General features: G+C 39.4%; 1 protein-coding gene across 5 annotated transcripts in view; it reads right to left on the reverse strand.

Annotated features, from left to right (window-relative positions):
- Pde11 (Phosphodiesterase 11) overlaps window positions 1-25027 on the reverse strand; it is a 492115-nt gene that overhangs the window by 98317 nt on the left and 368771 nt on the right. For all 5 annotated transcript variants that reach the window (XR_014443817.1, XM_083141571.1, XM_083141574.1 and 2 more), the window contains one exon: window positions 2773-2941. Coding sequence is in view for 4 of the 5 variants with exons in the window: in XM_083141571.1 (XP_082997697.1) it covers window positions 2773-2941 (169 nt within the window). In the remaining variant the exon portion in view is untranslated. The remainder of the gene's footprint in view (window positions 1-2772; window positions 2942-25027) is intronic.

The following is a 25027-nucleotide window of genomic DNA, read 5'->3' on the forward strand; positions in this document are numbered from 1 at the left end:
ATGTGTCAAATAGAAGCAAAGTGAGGGCAAGTCGGTCCAGATGCGATTCTCTATTTGCTTTTATTATTGGGTTTCGAACCACGGACTCTTTGATTATTGCCTTATAAGTAGGGCTCGGAAGTTTAGGAAAGAAAAGGATTTTTCCTGTTGTCCGAAGACGAGGCCGAACATAATATATGTTCGTTTTGGGTCATTGTAGGCCAGAAAAAGGTGGGTTTTATTTGTCCTTTTTTTTTTTTTTTTTGCCTTTTTCGGCGTTTTTTGGCTTATTGGTCCTATTTTAGTCTTTTTTTAGGTCTTAATGGCTTTTTTTGCAACTTCACCTTCTTTCAACTACGTTTTTACTGCCCATTCTCAATTCGAATCATCATCAGTTAATCACCTCTTAAACGTGCTTTCTGTAGTAAAGCAATAAAAAAAAAAAAGAAATATATTTGAACCATCCCTGAAACGAGAGAAAAACATTTTTTGACGGCTGAAATAGGATCCGAAGTCCTATTTCTGTAAACCTAGTGTGGCTAGGCCAAATATGATTCTTCAAATATGATTTTTCAAATTATGTTAATCTAAAAAAATATATAATGTCTGGAAGAAGATGTATTTCATTCACATAGTTTTTTCGCACTGTGTGTTCCATACCACCAGAATTTTTTTTTATTCATTAAATATGTAATTAAAACTGAAGTTATTAATTAATTTGGATCATTTATACGTCCTTTTTTGATATTTTTAGGTCTTCAACTTCCGAGCTGTACTTATAAGCTACAGGATGGTTGTTAATGCGTATTTTTCTATATAAGATTGACCAGATTTTGACTCTATGTCCAATATTTCACAATTGTTCACGTATTTCTATACAAATAAGCACTATTTATACGATTCAGTCAAAAATTTTCATTATATTTTGGACATACAAAGTGGGATTTGTCAAGTTTTACCCTTATATTTTACAAGTTACAATTTTTAAGAGCAATTATAATTAATAACATGCATTCTGCCCGTATACTTCGTTTTTATATAAGTTCCATCGACCCTAAATACTAATAATTTCTTCACCTTTAAAGCACACATAGGCTAGCGCCGTATATTGTGTTATAAATAGCCTCTACCAAGTCTCTTCGAGCTCCTCAATTATACCAAATATGAGGCCCCATCGACGCCAGAATGGCGGCTCATGACGTCATCGGCGACTGCAAACCACGCAACACGTGTCCTCGTTAGTGAATATTGTTCCCTAATTGAAAACGCGTTAACTTCAAGTTTCCACGATTGCATGAATCATACGTGACTCATCCTCGCGTACATAAAATGCACAAATTGGGTTAGAATAAGCCGAAACCGGACTCCATAATAGTATATATTATACACTAATGGAAAACCATTAAGACCAATCTCCCTCGACGTCATAAATCATCCATGACTCATATCCGGCTGTAACTCGTATATAAAGTACAACAATTGGGTTAGATTATGGTGAAAACAGGATACATAATAATATCTATTGTGCACTAATTGAAAATCAAAAACTCCCTTGACGGCATGAGTCATCCATGAGACATCTCCCTCCCCCTCCCCCGATACTCTACACTTAATTAATCAACAATAGCCGACCGTCGGCCATGGATAAATTAATGTCCGCCAAGGGTTATTGATTCTACTTGCGTTCAGCAAGACGTGGAGGAAAAGTGACACAAAATAAGGAAAATGTAAGTACAAATTATGATTCTTGTTCTTTCGCGTCGCTTTTCTATCACTTTTGGCAAATCGCGACGATGAGGATAAGTGATAATATGATGAAATTGATGAAGGGACACACTCAAAGAAGACCCATGTCCAGAAAGGGGTTCGAATGAAGAACTAGTGTCGTAGCGCGATGTGCTTACCACTCCGTCACGTTACTTACTTACTCTCTAGCCTTCTTAAACCCGAAGGTTTATGGCTGCTGCAACGCAAGCCTCCCATCTGTTCCTATCCTGGGCAAGATCAATCTAATCTTTCCCATCCTTAACGATTTCCTTTAGATCCATCTCAACGTTATACCTCCATCTTCGTCTTGGCCTTCCTACAGGTCTCTTACCATCAGGTTTCCCAACAAGGATCCTGTAAACTCCTCTTTCCTCTCCCATTCGTGCCAAATGGCCTACCCACCTAAGTCTTCTTGATTTAATTATTCTAATAATATCTGGACATGAATACAAATTATGTAGTTCTAAATTATGTAAGCTTCTCCACTCACCTGTCTCCTCATCCCTTTTAGGTCCAAATATTTTCCTAAGGATTTTATTTTCAAACACACTTAATTTTTGTTACTCTTTTAATGTAAGGGACCAAGTTTCACATAATAGTACAGGCAAAATTACTGTTTTGTATATTTTAACTTTTAGTTTCTTAGATGATATACGAGAAGATAAAAGTTTATGAAGAGAAAAGTAACACGCATTTCCTGAATTAAGCTTGCTTTTATTTCCTCCTTAACATCGTTTTCATTTGTTAGTATAACTCCTACGTACTTGAATTTGGAAACTGATTCAAACGAGTTGTTATCAATTTTGAATATTTCCCAACACTTCGTTTCGGCCTGTAAGCATATATTTAGCCTTCTCTTTACTAACTTCCAAATCTATCTCTTTAGCTGATTTAAAAAATATTTTAGCATTATTCTCAATTGCATTTTTATCATTCCATAGTAAGTTATCATCTACATGATGACCACACAAACACACATTATGATGCAATACCATTATTTGTAGTCCAAGAGAAGGACAGTCTTACCGTAGGAAGTAATCCTGCACGAAGTCCGGGTGCTCGTCCAACCACGCTTCCATTCGAGCATACTCGGGATCGTAGTGGTACTTGTTCCCCGTTTCGCCGACAGATGGAGCCACTGTGTTCGGCGCCGTTTCCGCCGTCATTCTCGCCTCCTCGCTTCGCAGGTGCAAACCTGGAAAATTTAATAAAATAAACTACAATTTAGCGCTTCAACGATGTATTTATAATGTGCAAGTACTGCATAATACATTTGTACTAGACATTTATTACAATATTCTTGTGACTATAAAGGTGGCATTTCACGACATAAATCAACATTCATAAAACCCAGTAATTGGTAGAACGTTGCAACGGGACGCCATATTTCATGATCGATTGTAAATAGTTTTTAACCTTTTTCTAAGCTTTTTTAAACAATGTTTTAACTCTCGCCACGTTGTCGATCCGAAAATTAGGACCACAAAACAGGTATTGTCTTAGTTAAGATCCTTTCGGTACAAAATCAACAGTAATTGAAATTTCACACTAAAGAAGCGACTCTGGTGCGAGGCACACGCAGTTTCCACAAAACGACAAAACTAACCGCATATGCATCATTAGATAGATCTAAGCGAAATTGTAGGATAGGCATTGTTAGGTTAGGAGCTTTTAGCGTTTAGTTTTGGCGTTTTGTGGAAGCTGTATGTTCCTCGCACCACATCCTAAACAAAGTGGATTGGTAGTGAGTTTTATCCTAAATCTTCGTGATAACTCACTTTCAGCGGTTTCACAATGCAAGTTGTTTCGTATACATAGATGGATATCCTTTGCAGATAGAATTTTAATACACTAGTTCAAAACCGTATCAATATGGTCGAACAAATTAATTGTACCAATCTGTCAAAACATGTTTTCTAAAGCTGATAACATTTTTAAAAAATGTAGTTTTTATGAAGTAAAACCTTCCCAAACTAAGTAGCAGGTGCAGAGAATGACAGAAGAAAGTAAGACACAAAAAATTATTATTTGTAATATTTAAGATGTTAATGTATACCGTTTTGGACTACATTGAAGCGTAATGTAATGTATTTTCTGGGACGTGCGTGTGTGTGCATGTGTGTGTGTGTAAGGGCGAGAATGTGTGTGTAATATAAACTGTACTGCCTTCTTGTTCATGTGCGTGAAACGGTGAGCATGTGTCTCTGTGTGCGTTCTTTTTTTATTCCTTATAAATTCTTCTTGTATTTTATTTCCTATTTTATTAGCAAAGCGATGTAAGAATATATCGACGTAGATGGTTAAGTGGAAGAAAAGGCACAATAAGCCTTAACTTCGTCATGTATATAAAGCTGAAAATAAATAAACAAATAAATAATCTGGCTTTTCAATTTTACCTCTCTCAGAAAACGCGTTCATGGTTTGACAGAACTATACAATTCAATTGTGACAAACACAACTGATGCTGCCTAACATTAGAAAAATTCTTACTGCACATGTAACTATACTTTATATTGTATACCATATGCTATTCAAAATCACTAATTTTGGATTTTCCACAATCAAATTTACTAGCTCCTACCGCAATTGACGTTGATACAACTACTCCAGTTTCTATATTTCCAGTTTCACTAAAGCATGTGAACTCTAAAATTTGCAAGCTACATTAGTAAAGATATACTCTCACAAAGGAGTTGATAGAATATAGTTGCAAGAGGGACAACAGCCCCCTCCTCCCCCGTGGCGCTATCACTTCAATACTTATTGAATAGTGGGCCGAAACTGATTCAAAGTTTGTTTTAATTGATTGATTGTGTTGTGCTTTAAGTCCCCTGGATCTACAGTTTAAAGTGGGATCCGAACCACTACGTGCCTCCACCGGGTATTGAACCATCACCTTCTCAAACTGGAGAAAGCCGAATGGCTTGTTCTAGTCACGTGAGCGACGTCATCATCTGTAGGCGAGACAGCCGCCATGTTTGATTTATTTGGTGGAAGTAATGTTGGGTCTTTATTAGCGAATGTGGAATTGCAATGCAATTTTAAGAACTGCAACGAAGTATAAGTGTAGTGGGAGCGTACAAGGAATATGGTCTATAAGTGTTGTGTTCCCAATTGTAGAGGAAATTATGATGAGAACAGTAAGACTAATGTATTTAGATTTCCTCAAGACGTTACTGCAAAAGAGAGATGGATTAGAGCAATTCCGCGTAATTTTGTCCCTAAAATCAACTCCAGGGTAAGTAACACAGACTTTATACTTATAAATAAACGAGAGAAATAGTTTAGTTCATAATGTAAATATTTAATGTGCACGAAATAGGCATTTAACATACTTTTAGATTTGGTCAAGTTTTACTTGTTTCTTGAAAATCATTTTTAATCACCAGTATCGAATTGGTAAATGTAACCAAGTTAATTTCTTTAGAAATGATAAATAATTTAACTTGCATTACCATATTTGGTTAACGTTACATAGTTGTTTATCGTTCCAAATGAATTGTTCAACGTTATAAAATATTGTCATATCTGCCAAAGCAGTCTACTGTTTCGATAACATGTTCTTCATCGAAACTTCTATATAATTTATACAAATGTTCAGTTTCAAAGCATGCTTGAGGGAAGAAAACTATAGAAGTGAGCAAGATTGAAAAATATGAACATTTATATTCTTATTTTTAGCTCAGTTTAGTGCCTCTTTAGGTTAATCGGAGATAATGGAAGGCAAGTTGGAATTTAGGTTATGCATTGAGATACAAAGTACATTGTGTAACAACATGCACTTTGATGGAATGTTTCCTTGTATAATTATACAAGAATATATTGTTTATGTTTCAAATAAACGTTTTCACACAAAAATCTTACATTTTTACCGAGCTATGTGAATAAGCGAACATAGTAATTTTGTTTAAATTGGTTTTTCTTGAGTATATTTAATCAAATTCTTTACTTACATGTGTATCAATTATTTTGGCTCTACAAACGTTTATGTGACAGATTTTTTTTTGTATTCCTAAACAAAATGATTTAGACATTTTTTACTGATGTTTAGTTATTGGAAACAAATAAATCGCCAAACTGCTTAACGCCAAACTCTCAACCTAACCTTTTTCGTTAGTCTAAGCAAACCAATCGTAGTCTCTGTACCAATCGTAACCTCAATCCTTATACCGTTTTGTAAAAAGTATTGGTTCAAAATTTAAAAAATATATAGTATAGCTACTAGTATTGAGACTTGCTGATGTCATGTTTGATTTTTGTTATTTAGCGTCGCTTTTCTACCATTTCTGGTTAATGGCGACGATGAGAACGAATGACGATATGATAAAATTGATGTAGCACTCACAAAGAACATCCGTGCCCCGGCCGGATTCAAACCCCGGATCCCCTGTCGTTGTAGCGCGCTGTGCTAACCTTTCAGCCACCGAGGTCGCCTCTGATGTCAGGTGACCTCCAGGAGAGAATATTATTTTGCTTTCAACAAAAGTATTACATGTCTGCTTGAGGACAGGATAAGTAACTAAATACTGTAGATGTGTATTGTTAATAAATTGTAGAGCTTTCCCAGTTTGTTCATTCTATGCTGGTGAAAATGAATGTCATACTCGCCTATGGTCTTTTTACTGCCAATTCCTGGCATTTTTAATTCTCCACACTTTAAACTTTTTTGCTGTTTGCCTTATTTAATTGTTGAAAAAATAATTGAGTGTTGGTACTACAAAGTGCTATCTGTCGTCGTCTTTCATGAACGGAAAGACAATAAAACAATAATAATGAACAAATAGATTTATGCTAGCGATGCTTCTGTGAGTTTATTATTTGGTTAGGCAACTTGACGAATTTCCTCTGAACGTAGCACGCGAGGTTAAAATTCTTCTATTTGTTCTTACTTTTTTTTTGCAAAAACTGTAACGAGTTTTATGTAAAACTTAAAAGTATTACGGATAATATTTCACAAATACACGCATTTCTTTAAAAAAAAATTCCACCAGAAAGTTCGTAAAGATTTTCAACATGAATTTGTGTGATATTAGGGGTCTTTTTGTGGTGGCCATAGTGGCTTGTTGAACAAAAAATGTTGGTGTAAATATTCAATATTTTCTTCTATCTCTCCTAACTATATTTTCTCAGAGTAAATGTTAAAAACTAACTTCCTCTGAGCTTCCAGTCCTTCCTAAAAGAAACAAACGAACTTAAATTCTCTACGATAAAATATTGTCTTCCTTCCACAGCGTTAAGATGATCGCCTCCAGATGATGACGTCACAACTGAGCGCTGCGGCCTGAGTCTCTAAGATGGTCTTGATTGAACCCGGGACACCTTTACAAGGCGACGACGTTCCTACTGCACCATAGGGAAGGTCTACCCGAAATTGAGTAATAAACTTATATAAATACTTGTTTACATAACTGAAAACTGAATTTAATTATGATATTTTATGCTTTGGGGCAGCAATACCTGACGCGATCTATGCTAATAATTTATTGGCTCAAAATGATTTCTTTCTCTGGTGGTGTGGTTAGCACATCGCGCCACGACGCCAGGGGTCCCGGGTTCGAATCCAGGCCTGGGCATGGGTGATCTCTGATTGGTTTGGTTTATTTTGTTTCGTTTTTCTGTCACTTTTGACTAATCGCGAAGATGAGGATGAGTGATGATATGGTGAAATTGATGAAGGGACACTCCCAAAGAATGCCCACGCAGGGATTCGAACCCGGGAGCCCTGGCGTCGTAACGCAGCATGTGCACATCATCACTCATTCTCATCGTCGCGATTATCCAAAAGTGGCAGAAAGCAACGCTATTTTTTTGTTAAATGTATTAATATTATTTACCATAATGACAAAATAAAGCCATTTTCACGGTTCAACACAAGTAGCACACTGACCAGGAAAGGTGCAAATTTCCATTTAACGATGGAGAAATGCAAAATACTCTTTTCAGGTAATAAGCTTTCGTGCAATATGTGGTGACCGTGTGAAACAACAGTTCTTTCTATCCAGTAGCGGAAATTTCTCGATGCGTTATTACAAGCTGCGGATAAATTGAGTTTTGAACGGTCATCTAAAAACAATATCCCTGCGAGACGAAATCCCGCTATACAAATCTAACGCATTAATTTGAAACTTAACCCTCGCTAGATTAATTAGCTCCCGGGGTCAGGCATTTTAATTACGTTACGAGAATCGGAGACAAAAACTATTTGACCGCCTGGAAAAACGACGATTTAGTGGCAAGAACTTCCAACACGCCGTCCAATGTTTTGAAATGTTCGTTTACTATGAATGAGGAAACACTCAAACTGTGTTCCTGTGTTTTTTAAACGCGCTCATAATACACACAAAACACAAACGCGTATTAAAAAAAATTCACTGAAGGGAAAACGAAAAATAAAGCATTTTCTCGTTTGGGGGGGGGGGGTGTTGGAGGTGACGGTGAGAGGTTAAAAGTAAGTGAACTTTTTTTACTGTACAGGATGATTCAAGTCCCTTAAAACCCCCTATAATATGTTAAGGAGTTAGGCTAGGTACAATTGGTTATGATAGAAACAGGTTAGGCATAGGGGGAACCATATTGGTGTGTTCCAAGCGGACGTCCGCCATATTGAATTCAACTCAAAATTCTTGAATGGGAAGGGGGTGATGTTATATATCACATCAGGCTAGGATTTCACTAGAAATGCAATGGTGAAGTTTTTTCGATGTATCTTTAACCTGTAAAAAGTTATGCCTGCGTGATGGTAACAAATGTCTCATTTTCCAGGTGTGAGAAAATAGTGTCAGAATGACAGTTGACATAGACTATTACGTTCCATTGTAGAAACCAACAGTTACACATGCTCCAAATAATTTTGTTCGAGATTCGAGTGTGTCAGACACACGCCCTGTAGAAGATTCCGCCCCTGGGCCATGATGAAGGGATACACGCGAAGCAAATCTATGCTCAGGTAGGGATTCGAGCATAGATTGCGTGGCTATCGGCATGCCTATGATCACATAGACCTAGCTTGCGCCCCGAACTACCACACCAAGAGATATGCAATAATAACTGAGCCAATATTTGCTCTTTAGCCTTTTATTTCCAAATTAATCCTTAGGCTAGCTTTATTATTTAACGTAGAATAGTTGCAGTATTGTGCATTAGGGTTATGACAAAAAAATATTTTTTTTAGCCTGTAGTAGAAATCGATGAACTTTTTAATACAGAATCAGAAAATGACAATTATTTCGTTCAATTCATAAAAAATGTTCCGCACCAATGACAATGAAAATTCTCAAATTTAAGTACATTCAGCGCAGTCAAAATGTATTAGTTGAAATAAGCTTCAGATTCAAATATTTATCTGTTTTGCATTTCTGGTACAGTTCTTCCATTAATTTCACCCCTCGTTCGGCACAAATATTCATCCGTGATATATCTACAACGGATCTTTCAACATTCCAGTGAGTTACAAAGCACTTCATGGCTGCAGAGCAATTTAATTCGGAAATTCCATCCATCAGTTTCTGGTGAATCTCTGCGTTGAACATTTGGTTAGAAAACCAGGCTTCCTGCCATGTATTTGAGATGAAAGAGCACGGTGTTTGCAGTGATATTATCCATTTAGGAATACAGAAGTACGAAATAAGAGCATATATAGCACGTGAATTCCATCTGGCATTGTGAAGAGACGGTAATGTCTCCATTTAATTGCTGGGATTGCACCAGTTTCTTTAAGGAAACGGAATGCTCTACATAACTCATACAGAAATCTAAAAATCATCTCGCCAACCTGGATTTTGAACAGTTATCATTTAACTTTCTGGCTTGTAGGACTGCTGCAAGACATCGTATTGTTTTATCACTTCGTCCACGAATTCATAGTTGAGAGTTGGTTTGGTAGAAGAAATCGGATTAAAGAAGTTAACACATGCTTTACGATTCTATCAAGAATATGATGCTGGCAGCCAATGTACTGTGGCTGATCAAATCCTCTTGTGATCATTTCACTTTTTAATTTTTGAACAATTCCATTTACTCGTCCAGTATTTACTGCTGTTGTGTCACATACGATCATTTTGAAGTTCTTCCATGCATCAAATTAATTCAGCAAACTTTGCAGTGCATTAAAAATATCCTGCGATGACCTGCTTTCACATTTTACTATACCTAATTTCAATTCTCTAAGTGAACTCTTCAAGACTACCACTTGATACTTGTGATTTGCAATTCGCTTACCGTCGAAATGAAGGCAGAAATGTTTCTCTTCTTGCAAAATAGATTTTATTTTACGCTTCGCATCTTTGCCACTTCTTATAACAGCTTGCCAAACACCTGACTGTGATGGTGTTGGAACACTGATTCCATCTTCGGCTAGACTGGAGCACACTACAGCAGCTTTATTAATTGAAATATTTTTTTTTCACCAACTAAGTTGCATGTGATGTTGAAAAACGCACGACTCGTTTTCTTTTGTCATTTTCATTTTCTTCTGATACATATGCTGTGTCAGAAAAATTTCATCACTACTTACTTCTGCTGATGATGCGTCGTTTACATCAGTGGCAAAGACAGCGTTTGTTTCAGATTGTGAAGCCGATTTTCGCACTCGCTTAGAGGGATGGATGGACGATTGTGGAGCAACTGTGCTTGTTACATATCCAATTTTACCTTGTGATTTAACTTGTAACTTGTATAGTTCTTTATCTTCTTGGCACACCAATGTCAATCTGTTTTCGTTATGTCAAATATATTTTCTATTTCAACTTGAAGTGAATCCTTTTTCCTCTTTCTATTTTTATCGTTCTCTTCAATCAATTTGACTACTTTTGACATAATTGCTTGTTTTTATAAAATTGGAAAGCTAAATTTTTCCCAGAGAACAGTGAGCTCACCACTTATCACAGCCATTCTTTCTTTCTTATCTTTCTCTGTTTCCAGAAGTGTATGATAGCGAGTAAAAGAACTAAGTGTTTCAATTATAGGTACATCTCGTCTTATTGTTGCATCAATAGCTACATTCTGCGTCCACGATTCCGCATTTTTCTTAATCGCTTCACTTGATTTATAATATGCCATTATAATACTAATATTGAACTACGAAACCTGAAAATAGAGAAAATATACATAATTTGTCACTTAATAAATAATCATTTAATAATTACTACATTAATTTATTAATTATTACATTAATAATACCCTTTTCAAATGTTGTTTGTGGTATTTTTCGAAAGAGCCCCAAAAATAGTTGTTATTGATAATGTAGGGTTATAAAAAATTTAAATTTATTGTGATGCTCTTTCCGAAGAATCCTCGCTGTTTGAAACCACCAACAGTCACACACACTGTATAATTAGCATAATCTGTAACTACATACATATACAAATACAAGTATAATTTTAAATAATGTTTTACTAAAAATATAAACACATCTTATTAGTCATTTTATCGTGAGCGATATTATAAAGATCTACTTTTTTAGTAGCTACAGGCTACAGTACCGTACATACAGTTCTTGTGACACACACTGAAATTGAAACGGGTTGGTGCGGGAATTTTTTTTTAGAGCCACCTGTAATAATTATTTTTTAGTAATCAGGTCACAAAAGCTCATCATTTGCGACCACAGGAGATAAAAAAATTTGCAAAAAATGTTTTTGTCATAACCCTATTGTGCATATCATCAATGCATGGCTATCGGCGTACCTATGATCACATAGGCCTAGATTGGGCCGCGAACTACCATACCAAGATGTATGCACAACACCGAGGAGTTCTTTTTAAGTTTAAAAGCTTCGTCGATCCGTGGCGAAAGTGTGTTATTTCTTACGCGATATCCTCGCTTTTATACTATTTTCGAGAACACAGATTCAAGTACAGATGAATCACTCACTATCTACAAAAGGATACTATCAACAAAACTGACATCAACACATGTTTAGAAATACAAATTCACATAGTGCACTCTCGCAAACATGAAGATACATTAAACTACTCATAAAATACAATAAACATTAAAGAAAAGATATACATTACAAACAATTCTGCTGCAAAAATATGGAGTGCCCTACCTAAGACCATGTCGAGCATATCTAAAATAGAATCTTTCCGAAATGAAGTAAATAATTTTCTTTTGGCAGAGCAGAGATTGTGTTCAAATACAATGATGTAACTTGTATGTTTATGTTATGTATTTTGTCTACATGTTTTTATTTTTACTTATTTATCATTCATTTTATTTTATTTTTATGTAGTTGTCTTTTCACAATTTTTGTATCATTTTATTCATACATTTATTACAATTATTTTATCAATAGATTTTGTAACTAAATCATACAGTTTATTGTACACTGTATTAATACTGTAATAACATATGTATAAGAAATGTAAATTTAAATGTAATCGATGACACGGGTTAGGTGGCAGAACAGCCTCAGGCTGAACCTCGCCCACTTAAATAAAGAATTTGAATTTGAATTTGAATATTACATATAACAACACAACATTTACGTGTCCTTTCATATATCAGTGACATATTTTAAAGTTGTGACGTCACATAAAAATATGGATCATATCATACTCATTTTCCAAAGAACTTTGTCATGGACTCTAGTGTGTCAGAAACACACCCTGTAGAAAGACTTCCGCCCATGACCCCCTGCAAGGTCTAGCCCTTCCTCCCTCTAAAGAAGAGCCTAATTGATGTTTCCAGGACGTCAACACAAGCTCCGAAGCACCAAGAAACGGTTTCATGGATAACGAAAATCTTTCGACGGTCGCTCGGCACAGATTTTCTTGTCGTTTCGTTTTTCTTACAAGGTGGTTTGCTAGGATCAGCGAAATCTTCAGACGGTGATTAATTGGCGAGTATTAACTGAACGCGAGCACCGTGGATTATCGACTTCCTCAGCCTCCGCCCCTGGACTAAAAAAAAGAAGCATCTGCTTCGAGTGTCGGGCACTTTCATCGTTCCGTTCAGGCTATCTGCGTTGAGTGATAAATTTGGCAGCGGCGATAAGATTGATGGATGCTCCTGGCGTTTACCGAACCCGAAGTGCTGTTGGCGTCCAGGGATTTGCATCTGTTTGTGTGGGAAGGAGATGTAGACGAACTGTCTGCTCACACCAAGATTGAACTCCAAGCATCGTCCTTCAAACACGTCACAATAATAAATAAAAGAGAAGCATGCCTCCTTTCCTAATCTATTCCCCATCCACTGTGCAGGCCTCCGTGGCAGAGTGGTTAGCGCAGCACGCTACGACGCCAAGGTTCCCGGTTTCGAATCCCGACTTGGGTAGGGGTGTTTGTGAACGTCCCTGCATCAAATGTGTTACATGTGTGTGTGTGCGAGAGAGAGAGAGATTTATAAAATCTCGAAATCGTCACTTCGTGTTTTATCTATATTCTGTATATGTTGCTGTAGATCTGTTAATGGTCAATCGAAAGGAGACATTTCACTACATCAGTGGTTCCAAAAGTGTGCGCTAAGGCGCCCTAGGGCGCCGTGACTGGCTTATAGGGGCGCCGCGAAATGTTCAAATATTTTCACTGAAATGACACTTATTCCAAATATGTGCTTATTCAGTACTTTCTACACATAAAATGTTTCTGAATTTGAAAAACAGGGTGAATCAAAAGTCAGCAACCATGTGACTAATGTGTTTGAGGTGCTGAGATGGTGATGACCAGTTTCCGGGGAGGTGGATAGGTCGGTGAGGCCCCGTTGAGTGGCCCCTGACCTCACCCCAATAGATTACTACGTATGGGGTCACCTGAAGGCAATGGCTTATTCCACCCAGATTCGCGACCTACACCATCTCCAAAGGGAGGATAACGCAAATACCGCCCGCCTCAGCGTCCTGAAGAACTGGGAGCATCATGTGAACATGTGTCTTGCTGAAGAGAGTCAACATATTGAGTATACCATACAGACAATATAAGCTGAAGTGAATAAACACTATGGTTCCTGACTTTTGACTCACCCTGTATATGTTTATTTTTCAACTTAAGGCAAGCGACCTAACCACACTAACTGAGAGTTGCAAGTGTTAGATAGGCCTACATTCTGACTTGGGCACCGCGGAAACGTCGTGAAACGAAGAAGTTTTGGAACCCCTGCACTACATCATTACTCATCCTCATCGTTGCGATTAGCCAAAAGAGGCAGAAAAGCGACGCCAAAGAACAAAAATAAAATAAAATCAAGACCTCTGGAACATCTCTCCAGTAACAAACACCCCATTAATTTATTTATGCAAAGACAAAATCGAAATTATTGGAAAATCGTCAATTATGTTTTCGTAGGTTTTTATAGATACACAATATAACATTTCATAGTTCGAGGGAGGGGCATGGCCCCCTTGTCCGCCCCCCTGGGTACGGGATTGTCTGAGCATGCAAGGGGTCGCCAGAACTACTGCGAAAGAATTAAGAGCGAAAGTGAAATTTTCGCGGATAATCAGTTTCAACCTTGTACCTTTCGCGCTTATTCCATTGGCGTTCAATCAATCTTGCGCTTAATTTTTTCGCTCTTATTCAGTCCACGCTTGGTGCGTTTCGCTCTTATTCCTTTCGCGCTTATTCTGTTTCACTCTCGTTCCTTCGCGTTTAATCCTTTTCTGTTTATTCCAAAGCCCCATCCAAGGGTGTTACATTGGGGGGGCAGCCATACACTTTTCTACGTATGCTCTTTCATTGCTCCTTGCGAGGTCGCAGTTCACTCCTTATGTTAGCCATTTGCCATTCTTTCAAGAACACGCCACTTCCCCTTCCCCTCCTCTCTCCGTCTGGATTTCGAGAGAGAGAGAAATCTTCGCCGAGAGATGACGTCACAGACAGAAGGCCACCAATTAGTCTACGTCTGCAGAATGCAATTGTTTCACTCCTTCCGCCGAGAAATGTTTGTAAAGCGTCGCCGGGTTCAATCGCACGCGACGGATCTGGAATTTTACCGGTTTTTCCTCACCGGTTTTCCAATGCCTTCACTTCTGACGCTTCAAATTTTTCTCCAATGCCACGCAGTTACGGAGATCCACAGCAATGCAATGTTTCCTAGCTTGTATGCAAACCCGCTTAGCAGGAACGACAAGTGTGTTGCCGTCGTCCAGGCGAACACCGCCAGGCCTGGTAATTTTGTGTAGTACGTAGTTTCTCGTCGTTCATCTCTACGTACAGGCTAATTGCCGACCTTCGTGGCGGAATGGTTAGCATAGCACGCTACGAATCCACGGGTCCAGGGTTCGATTGCCGGTCTGGGCATGGGCGTTCTCTGTGAGTATCTCCATCAATTTCATCAAATAATCACTCATCCCCATCTTCGCGATTAGCCAAAACTGGCAGAAAAGCGAAGTAAAATAAACTATACCCTGTCCCAGCTAACTGTAGAGCAGGGCCGCGCATATCGGCAGAGGAGGAAAATCGAGTGGTGTTGCCAACCCTATGGTCCAGACCTTAGTCCGTACGCTAAATGCACGGCTTGTCAAAATTTGCTCTTGCAGTTTTATCCCTAATATTTCCCTAAGAAATTCTTAAACCAATCGTAGGGACCTGGAGACAAAAATACGGTCCGTTTGCCATGTGCGTTCGGTATTATCCTTTTCAAAAGTTTGCAACGCTTACAGAGAGAACGGGTAACTCCCGTCGCCCATTACGCAATCCCGTTCTCTCACTGTTCATTGGTGGAGCCGTCTCGCGTCACTACTTGCGCAGAGACTTGTTCTCGTTCGGCTGGTCTACAGTTAGCTGGTACGGACTTTAAATCAAGCAAGCAAGGCGGTCGCTTGTAGCTTCGGTCTACAAGCACCGTTAGTGTTTAAAACATTGCCTATAAGAATTAGTCAACAGAGAAAACGTAAAAGAACACAGGGCCTCCCACATAGCGTAGTGGTAATGACATCGCCTTGCAATCAAATGGTACCGGATTCGATACCCAATGGAGGCACGAAGTGGTTCGAATCAACCTTCAAACTGTAGTTCAAGTTCCCATTAGCCTAAAGACTAAAGTGGGTTTAAAACAACACAATTAGAGCCCTATAGGCCCCGATGGCGACGCTTTGTACTCAAGGCGTCCTGGGTTCGATACCTGGTGAAGCCACTTTAAACTCCAATCCCAGTCCTCGAGTTTGAGCTTGAGTTTTAAGTCCACTTTATGCACAGAAAGGCTATCAGGACTGGACCTACAGTTTAAAGTAGATTTCGAACCATTAGCACCGTCAAGTTCCCTGTACTTTTTGACATTAGGTGTGGTGTAGGTGTGTCAGGTAGGTGCAAGGAAATGTTCAGCCAAGTAGACGAATAGCGGTGTTCCAGGCCAGAAGATTCAACAGATGCCTGTCTGCTGCTTTCATTTGATTACTTAGCACGCACCACGTGATCTTACACCAGACGCTACACCGCTCAAGAACGTGGTGCAAACGGTGTAGACACTAACTACACTACTTGACACCAGAAGTAGACTAGTCTGTGTTGCACCGTATAAGCAACTAGACGCGCGGTATAAAAGAGAGTCAAAAAGTGGGGCGAATTATACGAGGCTACTACTATGTCCCTCCACCGGGATATCGAACCCGGGACCTCTTAATTAAACAGCGAAGACGATACTATTACTGATTAGCCTTTCTGTGCATAAAGTGGGCTTACAACAAACTCCATACAGAAACACAGAATATGTAATTCAGAACTACACGTATAGAACATGAAAATGTACGAGGGTCGTTCAAAAAATAAGTTTCCCTATGTTGTAATATTTTTATTTGGTAATATATATGTGCAAACTCTACATGTCTAGATAAGTACATACCTGTACTACTTTTCAACATAATCGCTTTGCACATTGAGGTATTTATCGAAGCCCAGTGAAAAAAAAAGTCCGCAACACTCGTCTTACTGCGGCCTGGCCTTCCGCATCAGTTCGAAAACGCCGACCTTGCAACTCAACGAAATGTTCAACGTGCTGGCCACCTCACGAACCTTGATACTTCTGTTCCCCTGGATCAGTTCATCCACTTTCGCGATGTTTTCATCAGTGGAGTCAGTTGAGGGACGACCGGTTCGAACTTCATCAAAAATCCCTACCCTGCCTTCGGTGAACATGTTGCTCCACCTTCTGACCATCTGCACAGACATTACAGTGTCACCGTACAGATCAACCAGCTTCCTGTGGATGTACAGCCATTTGCCCATTCGTACCGAATCACGGCATGCACATCTTCCTGGCACCACCTGTCCAATACACGTGCACCTGCCATGCTGACCATCTCTTTAATGGAGCGAGCCCGTCGTTTCCTTCCCCTCTGCGCATGCGCCGTCAGGTCTGCGGGAGAAATGCCTATCGTTCCTTGAAGGCGACAGGTACGGACAGAGAAACTTATTTATTGAACGACCCTCGTCTATGCATAGTTACTACCTTAATTGATCGGGAAGAAATATCGCGTACAACATGCTAGAGACGGTTCGATCACAAGAGAAGAGGTCACCCGTGTACCGCAGATTGCGTGGTCACTTTACGCCTCAGCGCACTCCGAAATCCCAGTTTCCCCAAGGATCCTTCTTCTAGCGAGGTCAACCAATAACTGCAAAGGGGTCAGCTTCAGAGATATTCTCTTGTCTTGAACCGCATTCCACCGTTTTGAGTTTTCTCTCCCTGCGGCGAAAGTGCGCAATCTTTTTCAGTGAATGAGAGAAGCACAACGGTGGCATGGGGGTGGGGGCGGAGGGGGCACTCTCCTCTCCTTGTCTCTCCCTAACCCCTCTCTCTCTCTAACTCTCTCTTTCTCTGTCTCCCTAATCTATCTCTCACTCTCTCTCTCTCTGTCTCACTAACATCTCTCTCTCCCTAGCTTCCCTCCTTTCGCCATGTTGGAATAAAGGCTGAGTGCGCAGTAAACATCAGTCAATATAAACGACAAGGAGATATATACTGCTCATGAATGTCGGCCATCTTGAAACGATACTAAGTAAAAAAAACAGCGAAACAAAGCAGATAAGAACAGAAATAATCTCTTGCTTATGTCCGCCATCTTGAAATCAGATTAAGTGTGTGGAAGTGACATCAAAGATGCGGAACTGCTTGATTTACGCTTCCGAGCAGGGCAATTAACTCGCCTGCCTGGACGTCGACAAAGCGGTTTCCTCATCGCGACCTACATAGACGCAAAAAAACTCGGCGGAAAAGATTACGGAGAAAAGAGCCTGGATCAGTCGTTATGGCTTCTTCGCGAAGACAGATTTGCAAGATCGCATCCGTCAAAACGTTTCCACGGGAAATTTTTCCTCTCCTCTGGAATTCCACGAATATGTGGATCCGCAATCCTTCACGGGAGGCGAAAATTTCACTCCACCCAATTGAAATGTCCCAACACTTAACTGAAATGTCCAAACACTTAATTGAAATGACCCAACACTTAATTGAAAACTTAATTGAAATTTCCCACAACTTAACTGAAAGTTCCCACAAAACTGAAATTTGCCACAACTTAATTGCATTTTCCCACAACTTAATTGAATTTTCCCTCCATTCTGCTTAAACTTCCCTCCACTTTGACCAATTTTCCCTCCACTTCACTGAAGCTTCCCCATCTTCGTTGAAATTTCCCTCCACTTTATTAATTTTTTCCCATCATCATTGAAATTTCCAGGCACTTCAGTGAAATTTTCCCATCTTCGTTGACATTTCCCTCTACTCCATTAAAATTTCTCCCATCTTCATTGAAATTGCTCGTCAGTTCAGTGAACTTTCTCTCTTCATTGAAATTTCCCGACCAATGTTTAAAATTTTCCTCACAATTTATCTTCCATAAGTATAATTTCCTTGTCCAAGTACAATTACCTGACCTTCAAAAAGCAAGTAAAATTTCCCTTTTAAAGTAAAACACCCATGCATTATAAAATATTTTTCAAACGAACGCACAAAACATGTTACGAATGCAGTTATCTCGTGCAATAATTTGTGTCACGTTCCAGCACATTGAAAAATATTAAGCAGACAATAGAATATAAAAAGAAGGTACCGGGTTCGATTCTAGGTGGAAGCGCATTGGTTCGAACACCACTTTAAACTGTAAGCATAATCTTGATTAATCTATACGAGCATAAAAAGGCTTTATTAAAACAGACTTTCTGACAAAAATGTAAGACACTTGAGGAAGCAGATAATGATAAAATTAAAATGTTCTGGAAATCGACAACAGATGGCAGTGAAGTCAAGTCAGTCCATATATGTAGAAAGTGCACTGAAAACAAAGTTGCCAAATTGAATCAAACTAGCAATTAAATGTACATGTAGTTTTTTGGTTTAGGATGAAAAAAAAGGATGTGTTTTTTTTATTATAGCCTAAATATATCAAAAAATGGTTGATGACCCTCTCCAATTTGTTTGTGGAAATTTTATATGTAACTAACCGTTGTAAAAACATTTGTTTTTAATAACCATTATTGCTGTTTTGTTGGACGGGTATAGGTAAAGAAACGCAACGCATTCCTCGGAAAATACAAGATACCATAGGCGACTCTAGAGGGGGGTGCGAAGGAGAGTTTACTCCCATCTTCTATTCAAGTCAGCATTTCTTTCCCCACTGCAGGATCCCTAGTATCAGTGAACCAGACTCTCTTGCCCAAATTTTCCAAAAATTGTGAAAAATTGCGTCAATCGATTCGAATCAAAATCGATTCAAAATTTCCCCTACCAAGGGAAATATTCCCGCTAAAGAGGGAAAAATCCGAACATCACTGGTCTAGATTCATCCCCATCGTAAGTAACAATATTTTGGCAAATGGACGTTACAGCTCAAACTCCAAGGGGTTCTCGGAGGGTGGAGGGGTGGGGGGCTGAGTCGAGTTGGTGTTCCTGAAAAAGCGCCTGCCAGCAGTGTTGCCAAGTTCTCACGAAAAACTTTAACTTTGGTACGAGAAGAATTTTCCTGTTTCAACCGAAATTATCAAAAGGACCCATAGTCGTTTATACGTAAAAACAGTGCTTTCGGAAGAGTGTGCCGGTAGGTGGATTTAGGTCAAATGTTGCCGAATTTTATGCAGTGAGAAAGATAGTTATTTCTTTCAATTTTGAACAAAAATAATCAAAGGAATTAACACAAATATTACATTTCTACGTCAACATGCTTGTTATTGCTTTGAAACACTGTAACGAGTGCACTCACGGTCCCCGAAATGACGTGTCAATCATACCCCGGCATGGGGCCAAACGTCGTTATGTGTACGGGAGACCGGTCGTGACTCTCGGTCCAGGTTTTCAAGTTCGGTACTGAGACGGTCGTTTATTGTCATACTATTGCGAGGCGGGGGTTAATACCTTGAAATGTTACACTGTTTTGTTTACCTTTGATATGTAGATTCGAACAATCATAAAACACTAATAGCATAATATCTGGTACCTGAAAAACGTCAAATAACAACACTGACGAACGGTAAAAAGTGAATATATATTGTAACAACAAAAAAAAAATATTGCAATCAACAACTGTTTACAAAGCCTCCTCACTCTCACAACATTCACGCTATCTCTCTTTCACACACATGAGGTATTTTTACATGTGAAGTATGGATACAAATCATGGATCTCATTAACATATCATTCCTTTTAATTTTTAAACCTTTATGTGAATTTAGGGCATTTGTCTGCCAGCTCCCGTGCTCTTTTAAATTAACTTAAGTGCCAGCCCTCGGAAAGCGGTTAACTAAGACAACTGGGTCGGCGTGGTTAAATCTTTCATTCGAATGAACGTTTGCACCCAGTCGTAAGCACGACATTATACAAGTTTCTCGGACGGGGGTATTACACACAAGCCTCTCTCGTCCAATGAGAACAACTACTCAATTACATAGTGATGCAAAAACTTAATTGGCTCCAGCTGCCGGAATACACAAATCAATCGTCGGCGCGAGCAAAAATTACATCAAAAACCACTATGCAACAAATAATACTACTTCACGCACACGACCTTGCAATAAAAACAACTACGCTTTCCACAATTAAAAAGGACTCATCAGTCAACTATTGACAAGTTAAATGGCGCGACGGGGCGGTCGGTTACACAAGAAATGGAGCACACTTTGACAACTTATACTAAATATTAAAGAAATGAAATGGAGCTTCTAGCCCTGAATGCAGACAATTAAATTAGCACATCTGAACATGAAATAACTCTTTTTTATAACAATACCAAAAATTATCAGACGCGGGGATTAGGTTTAGGTTTTTCCTGAGTAACTTTGCGAATAAGTGAGACTTCGGCGTTAACTGTACGGTGTTGATACTGACGACGCACGTTTACATTGACATGAGACCCTCTGAAGTATACTGTACCAGACTCTGCTACATGGCGTGGTCCTTCATCTCTCCTGGACGCGGGACTTGCACACGGTTCCTTTGTGGCGAAATTGTCCTCCGAGGTCGATCGCGACGAAGAATAATTGCGACGATCTGGTGTACTTGCACCTCCTTAGTACTTCGGGCGTTCCTCTTGCCACTAGCGTCGGATGTACGTGGTCACGCGCCGGTTCGGAATCTCTCTGGTGACGGGCTTCGATTCGGCGTCGTTCTGGAAGCGTCGTTCTGAAGTCGTCCTTCAATCTCTCCCTCTGGCTTCGATCGGCGTCGTTCTGGAGTCGTCCTTCAATCTCTCTCTCTGGTGACGGGCTTCGATCGGCGTCGTTCTGAAAACGTCGTTTGGGCTTTGGGCAGTGTTTGGCTTTGGTGTCGTCTTTGGCGTTGGCTGACTGGCTTCATCGGAAGATGGCGATGCATCGTTGCGGGGTCAGGAAGTCGACAGACTCCCTTCTCAATCTCCTTTAGCCGCCCATGATTATGTAGTTAACGCTTGGCAAAAAACAAATCACCGCGTAATCTTCACCAAAATAAGGCGCACACTGGTACCTCTCTATCTGCGATTCGCTCACGGTACGTAAGGAAACAAAGTCCACGGACACAAAACAATGATCACGCGAGAGTGTAGCGCGGAGATACTCTCTCTGTGAAATCCGGGTAAAAACTGTGTCTGGAATCATAGTACTGCCTATATATAAGAGATTCGAATTCTTCCGTTGAAAAGGACGCTCTAGTGGCTTGGCTTCTGTTTCAGAGGGATGGAAATGACCTCTCTCCATTGTCTTGAAACGCGGTCAAGTGCGCGTCGTCGATCCTTGCAGGCTTGGGCTCAAGCTGGTTTTCCTGGTCATCCGTGAACATGGGTTCGAACGCCTGCTGCGACTCGAGCCCGGTAGCGGCGAAAATAATCTTTCCTTATCTTCGCGTTGGTGCAAATATGTCATGTTCTAAGCGGCGGCTGTCACTCAGGAAAGACCCGGCTCCAACTCCCGACGTCTGGCTCGGATACAAGTTTATTCACAAAATAAAATCAAACCTCACACTTTCATGTTTGTGCACAAAATGAATCAATAAACAAAAAAATAATTTATATCGAACTGCGTTTCACATGTCACTAGATACCGTGACAACACGTTGTCCTTACAGTACCTTCTGACAGTTTAGCGAAAATTCTCACGAAAATATCTTAAAACAGTGTCGTATAACTCAATGTTTTCGCTCTATCATATTTAACAAAATATGTCGAAAACAAGTTCATCAATAAAAACACAACTAACCGTGCTAAATCAACTAGGAGTCATTCCATGCCAAATCAACACAGATATATGCAATTTTCCAACCTGACCATCTCCGATTTTCATGAAATTTGGGAGAGTTGAAACTATGAATGGAACTTAGTAACTATGAAAATTTTTACTTTCGTGCGTCTTGTAATTGTTAAATTATTCAAGGTCAAAGTTAGCATAAATTGCCCTTTTTGAGCCCGCTTAGCTATACTAAATGTGCTGCAACTATTTCTTTCATGACCAATTATACCCAGGATAACTCCTTTACATTTTGTAGGGGTGTTAAAAAACATTGGACTCGTCATAGTTCATATAATGGGACTTTTATCAGTCACACAGTTACACATATTATTTTGTATCTTTTGATCCCATTGCAGTCCCACAATGATTTTTTGATATGTTTTAGAGTATGGCATGAGGGACCAAATACATTTTTTTCACGATTTTTGGTGATGACATGTTTTGAGATATTCAAGGTTAGAAGTTAAGGTCAAGTGACAAAATTATATTTTTATCCAAAGGTAGGCTTGTTATATATCACTGGAAAGCTTGTTTAATTCCCTGTACAATACGCTTTATTTGAGCTTCCTAGGCGAAATAAGGGCGGAATTACAGCACATTTAGTATAGCTAAGCGGGCTCAAAAAGGGCAATTTATGTTAACTTTCACCTTGAATAATTTAACAATTACAAGACGTACGAAACTAAAAATTTTCATAGTTACTAAGTTCCATTCATAGTTTCAACTCTCCCAAATTTCATGAAAATCGGAGATGGTCAGGTTTTGGGCTGTGTTGATTTCATATGGATTGACTCCTAGATGTTTCATGATACCCAGAAGAAGTAACGCGCGAGATAGATTGTCGATTCATTTGGTTTATGTTACTTCGCTCTTCTGCCTCTTGGATAATCGTGAAGATGAGGATGAGTGATGATTAGGGTGCGGATTTATAGGCACTAAAACTTCTGGTGTAGGCAGGCAAATAGGCACGAAAATGAATGAAAATAGGCACTTTAAAAGGCACTATAAAATTAAAATAGACATTAACTTATTTCATTTTTCTTATTCCAATGCACACAGTTATACTGTATTAGCATTACAATTTATCATCACAGTTTATGCCAGTGGTTCCAAACGTGTGGTCCGCTGAAATGATGTGCTTGTTCCAAATATGTGCTTATTTAGTACTTTACATAAAATGTTTCTGAATTCTAAATGTGTGGTTATTTTTTAACTTAACGCAAGCAACCTTACCACACTAACTGAGCATTGCAAGTGTTAGATAGGCCTACATTCTGACTTGGGCGCCGCCACGGGAAAATCTTGAAACACTAAGGGTGCCGTGAAACGAAAAACTTTGGAAACCCCTGGTTTATACATAAACTGTGTTAGCTGTGGGGGATACCATTTCCGTCATCCCACCTCAGTTTGAGCACTGATCTAGATAGATAGCCAATCACCTTACTTCCTTCCACACGCACAACAAAGCGAATGAGTACAGATTGATTGAAGACTACAAGCTTTCAGGTCGGTGGGTTGGCGCGCTTTTCTCTAGTTTGCTTGTCCTGATTAAGTGGCATTTGGAATTTCCAAAGATTTCACATCCCTTCCGACCCTCAAATCCAGCGGATCTAGGACAATTGCGATGGCGGACAATTGCGATGAAGCCAAAATCATGGACAATTGCGACGATTAGGACCTAACCTTTAGGCTCCCGAGCAGGTTTACGAAAGTACTCCCGTTCTCGCCCGGGCTTCTCGGCGGGAATTTTAAATTCGAACGCTCTTCGGAGGAAAATTGTTATAACTCGGGCACTATGGGAGCAATCTACTTCGGATAAGTTTTGTTTTGCAGCTAAAACATCAGAGCATGCAACCGTGTACAATTCAGAACGCCGGACCTAGGAAGGGGGGGCTTTGGGAGGGGGGTAACGACTCCGAATTTCAATATAAAAAACATAAAAATCTGAAGTTTGCCCCTTCTTTCCCCGCTATTTTGGCGAGAGGGCGCGAACTTTAGTATTATTTTCCAAGAATGGACATTTCTCAAGAGAATGAAACATGTTTCATGTTCTTGGGTGCCATACAAGTTGAATAATAAGCCAGAATGTGATTTTTTTTATTTTTATTTTTACGAAAATAAGTAATTTGCATTTTTGGAGGAAAATTGTTATAACTCGGGCACTATGGGAGCAATCTACTTCGGATAAGGTGTTCTGTTTTGCAGCTAAAACATCAGCGCATGCAACTGTGTACAATTCAGAACGCCGAACTGAGAGGGAGGTTTGGGGGGCGTGACCCCGAATTTCAGTGGAAAAAAACAAACAAAAAATAGGAGTTTAGCCCTTCTTCTCCCGCTATTTTGGGAAGAAGGCGCAAACTTTAGTATTCTTTTGAAAGAATAAACGTTTCCAAAGAGAATGACACCTGTTTCATGTTTCTGGGTGCCATACAAGTTGAATAATGAGTCAAAATGTGAAACTCGGTTCGGATATGTGGCATGGAGGGGGGGGAGGGGAGAGAATGGGAGGTTGGTCATCAATGTGAATTTCCCAGGCTTGCTCCAGACCTGTGTCAGAGTTTCCACACAAACATAGGAGTATGAAGGTCCAAAAAGCACATCCATTTCGTAATCAGCACCATGATACCATATGGTATCATCGGGGCAGTACGACCTT

Source organism: Lepisma saccharinum, chromosome 20, assembly GCF_977018435.1.
Source record: "Lepisma saccharinum chromosome 20, izLepSacc3.1, whole genome shotgun sequence".
In the NCBI taxonomy this organism is placed as follows: domain Eukaryota; kingdom Metazoa; phylum Arthropoda; class Insecta; order Zygentoma; family Lepismatidae; genus Lepisma; species Lepisma saccharinum.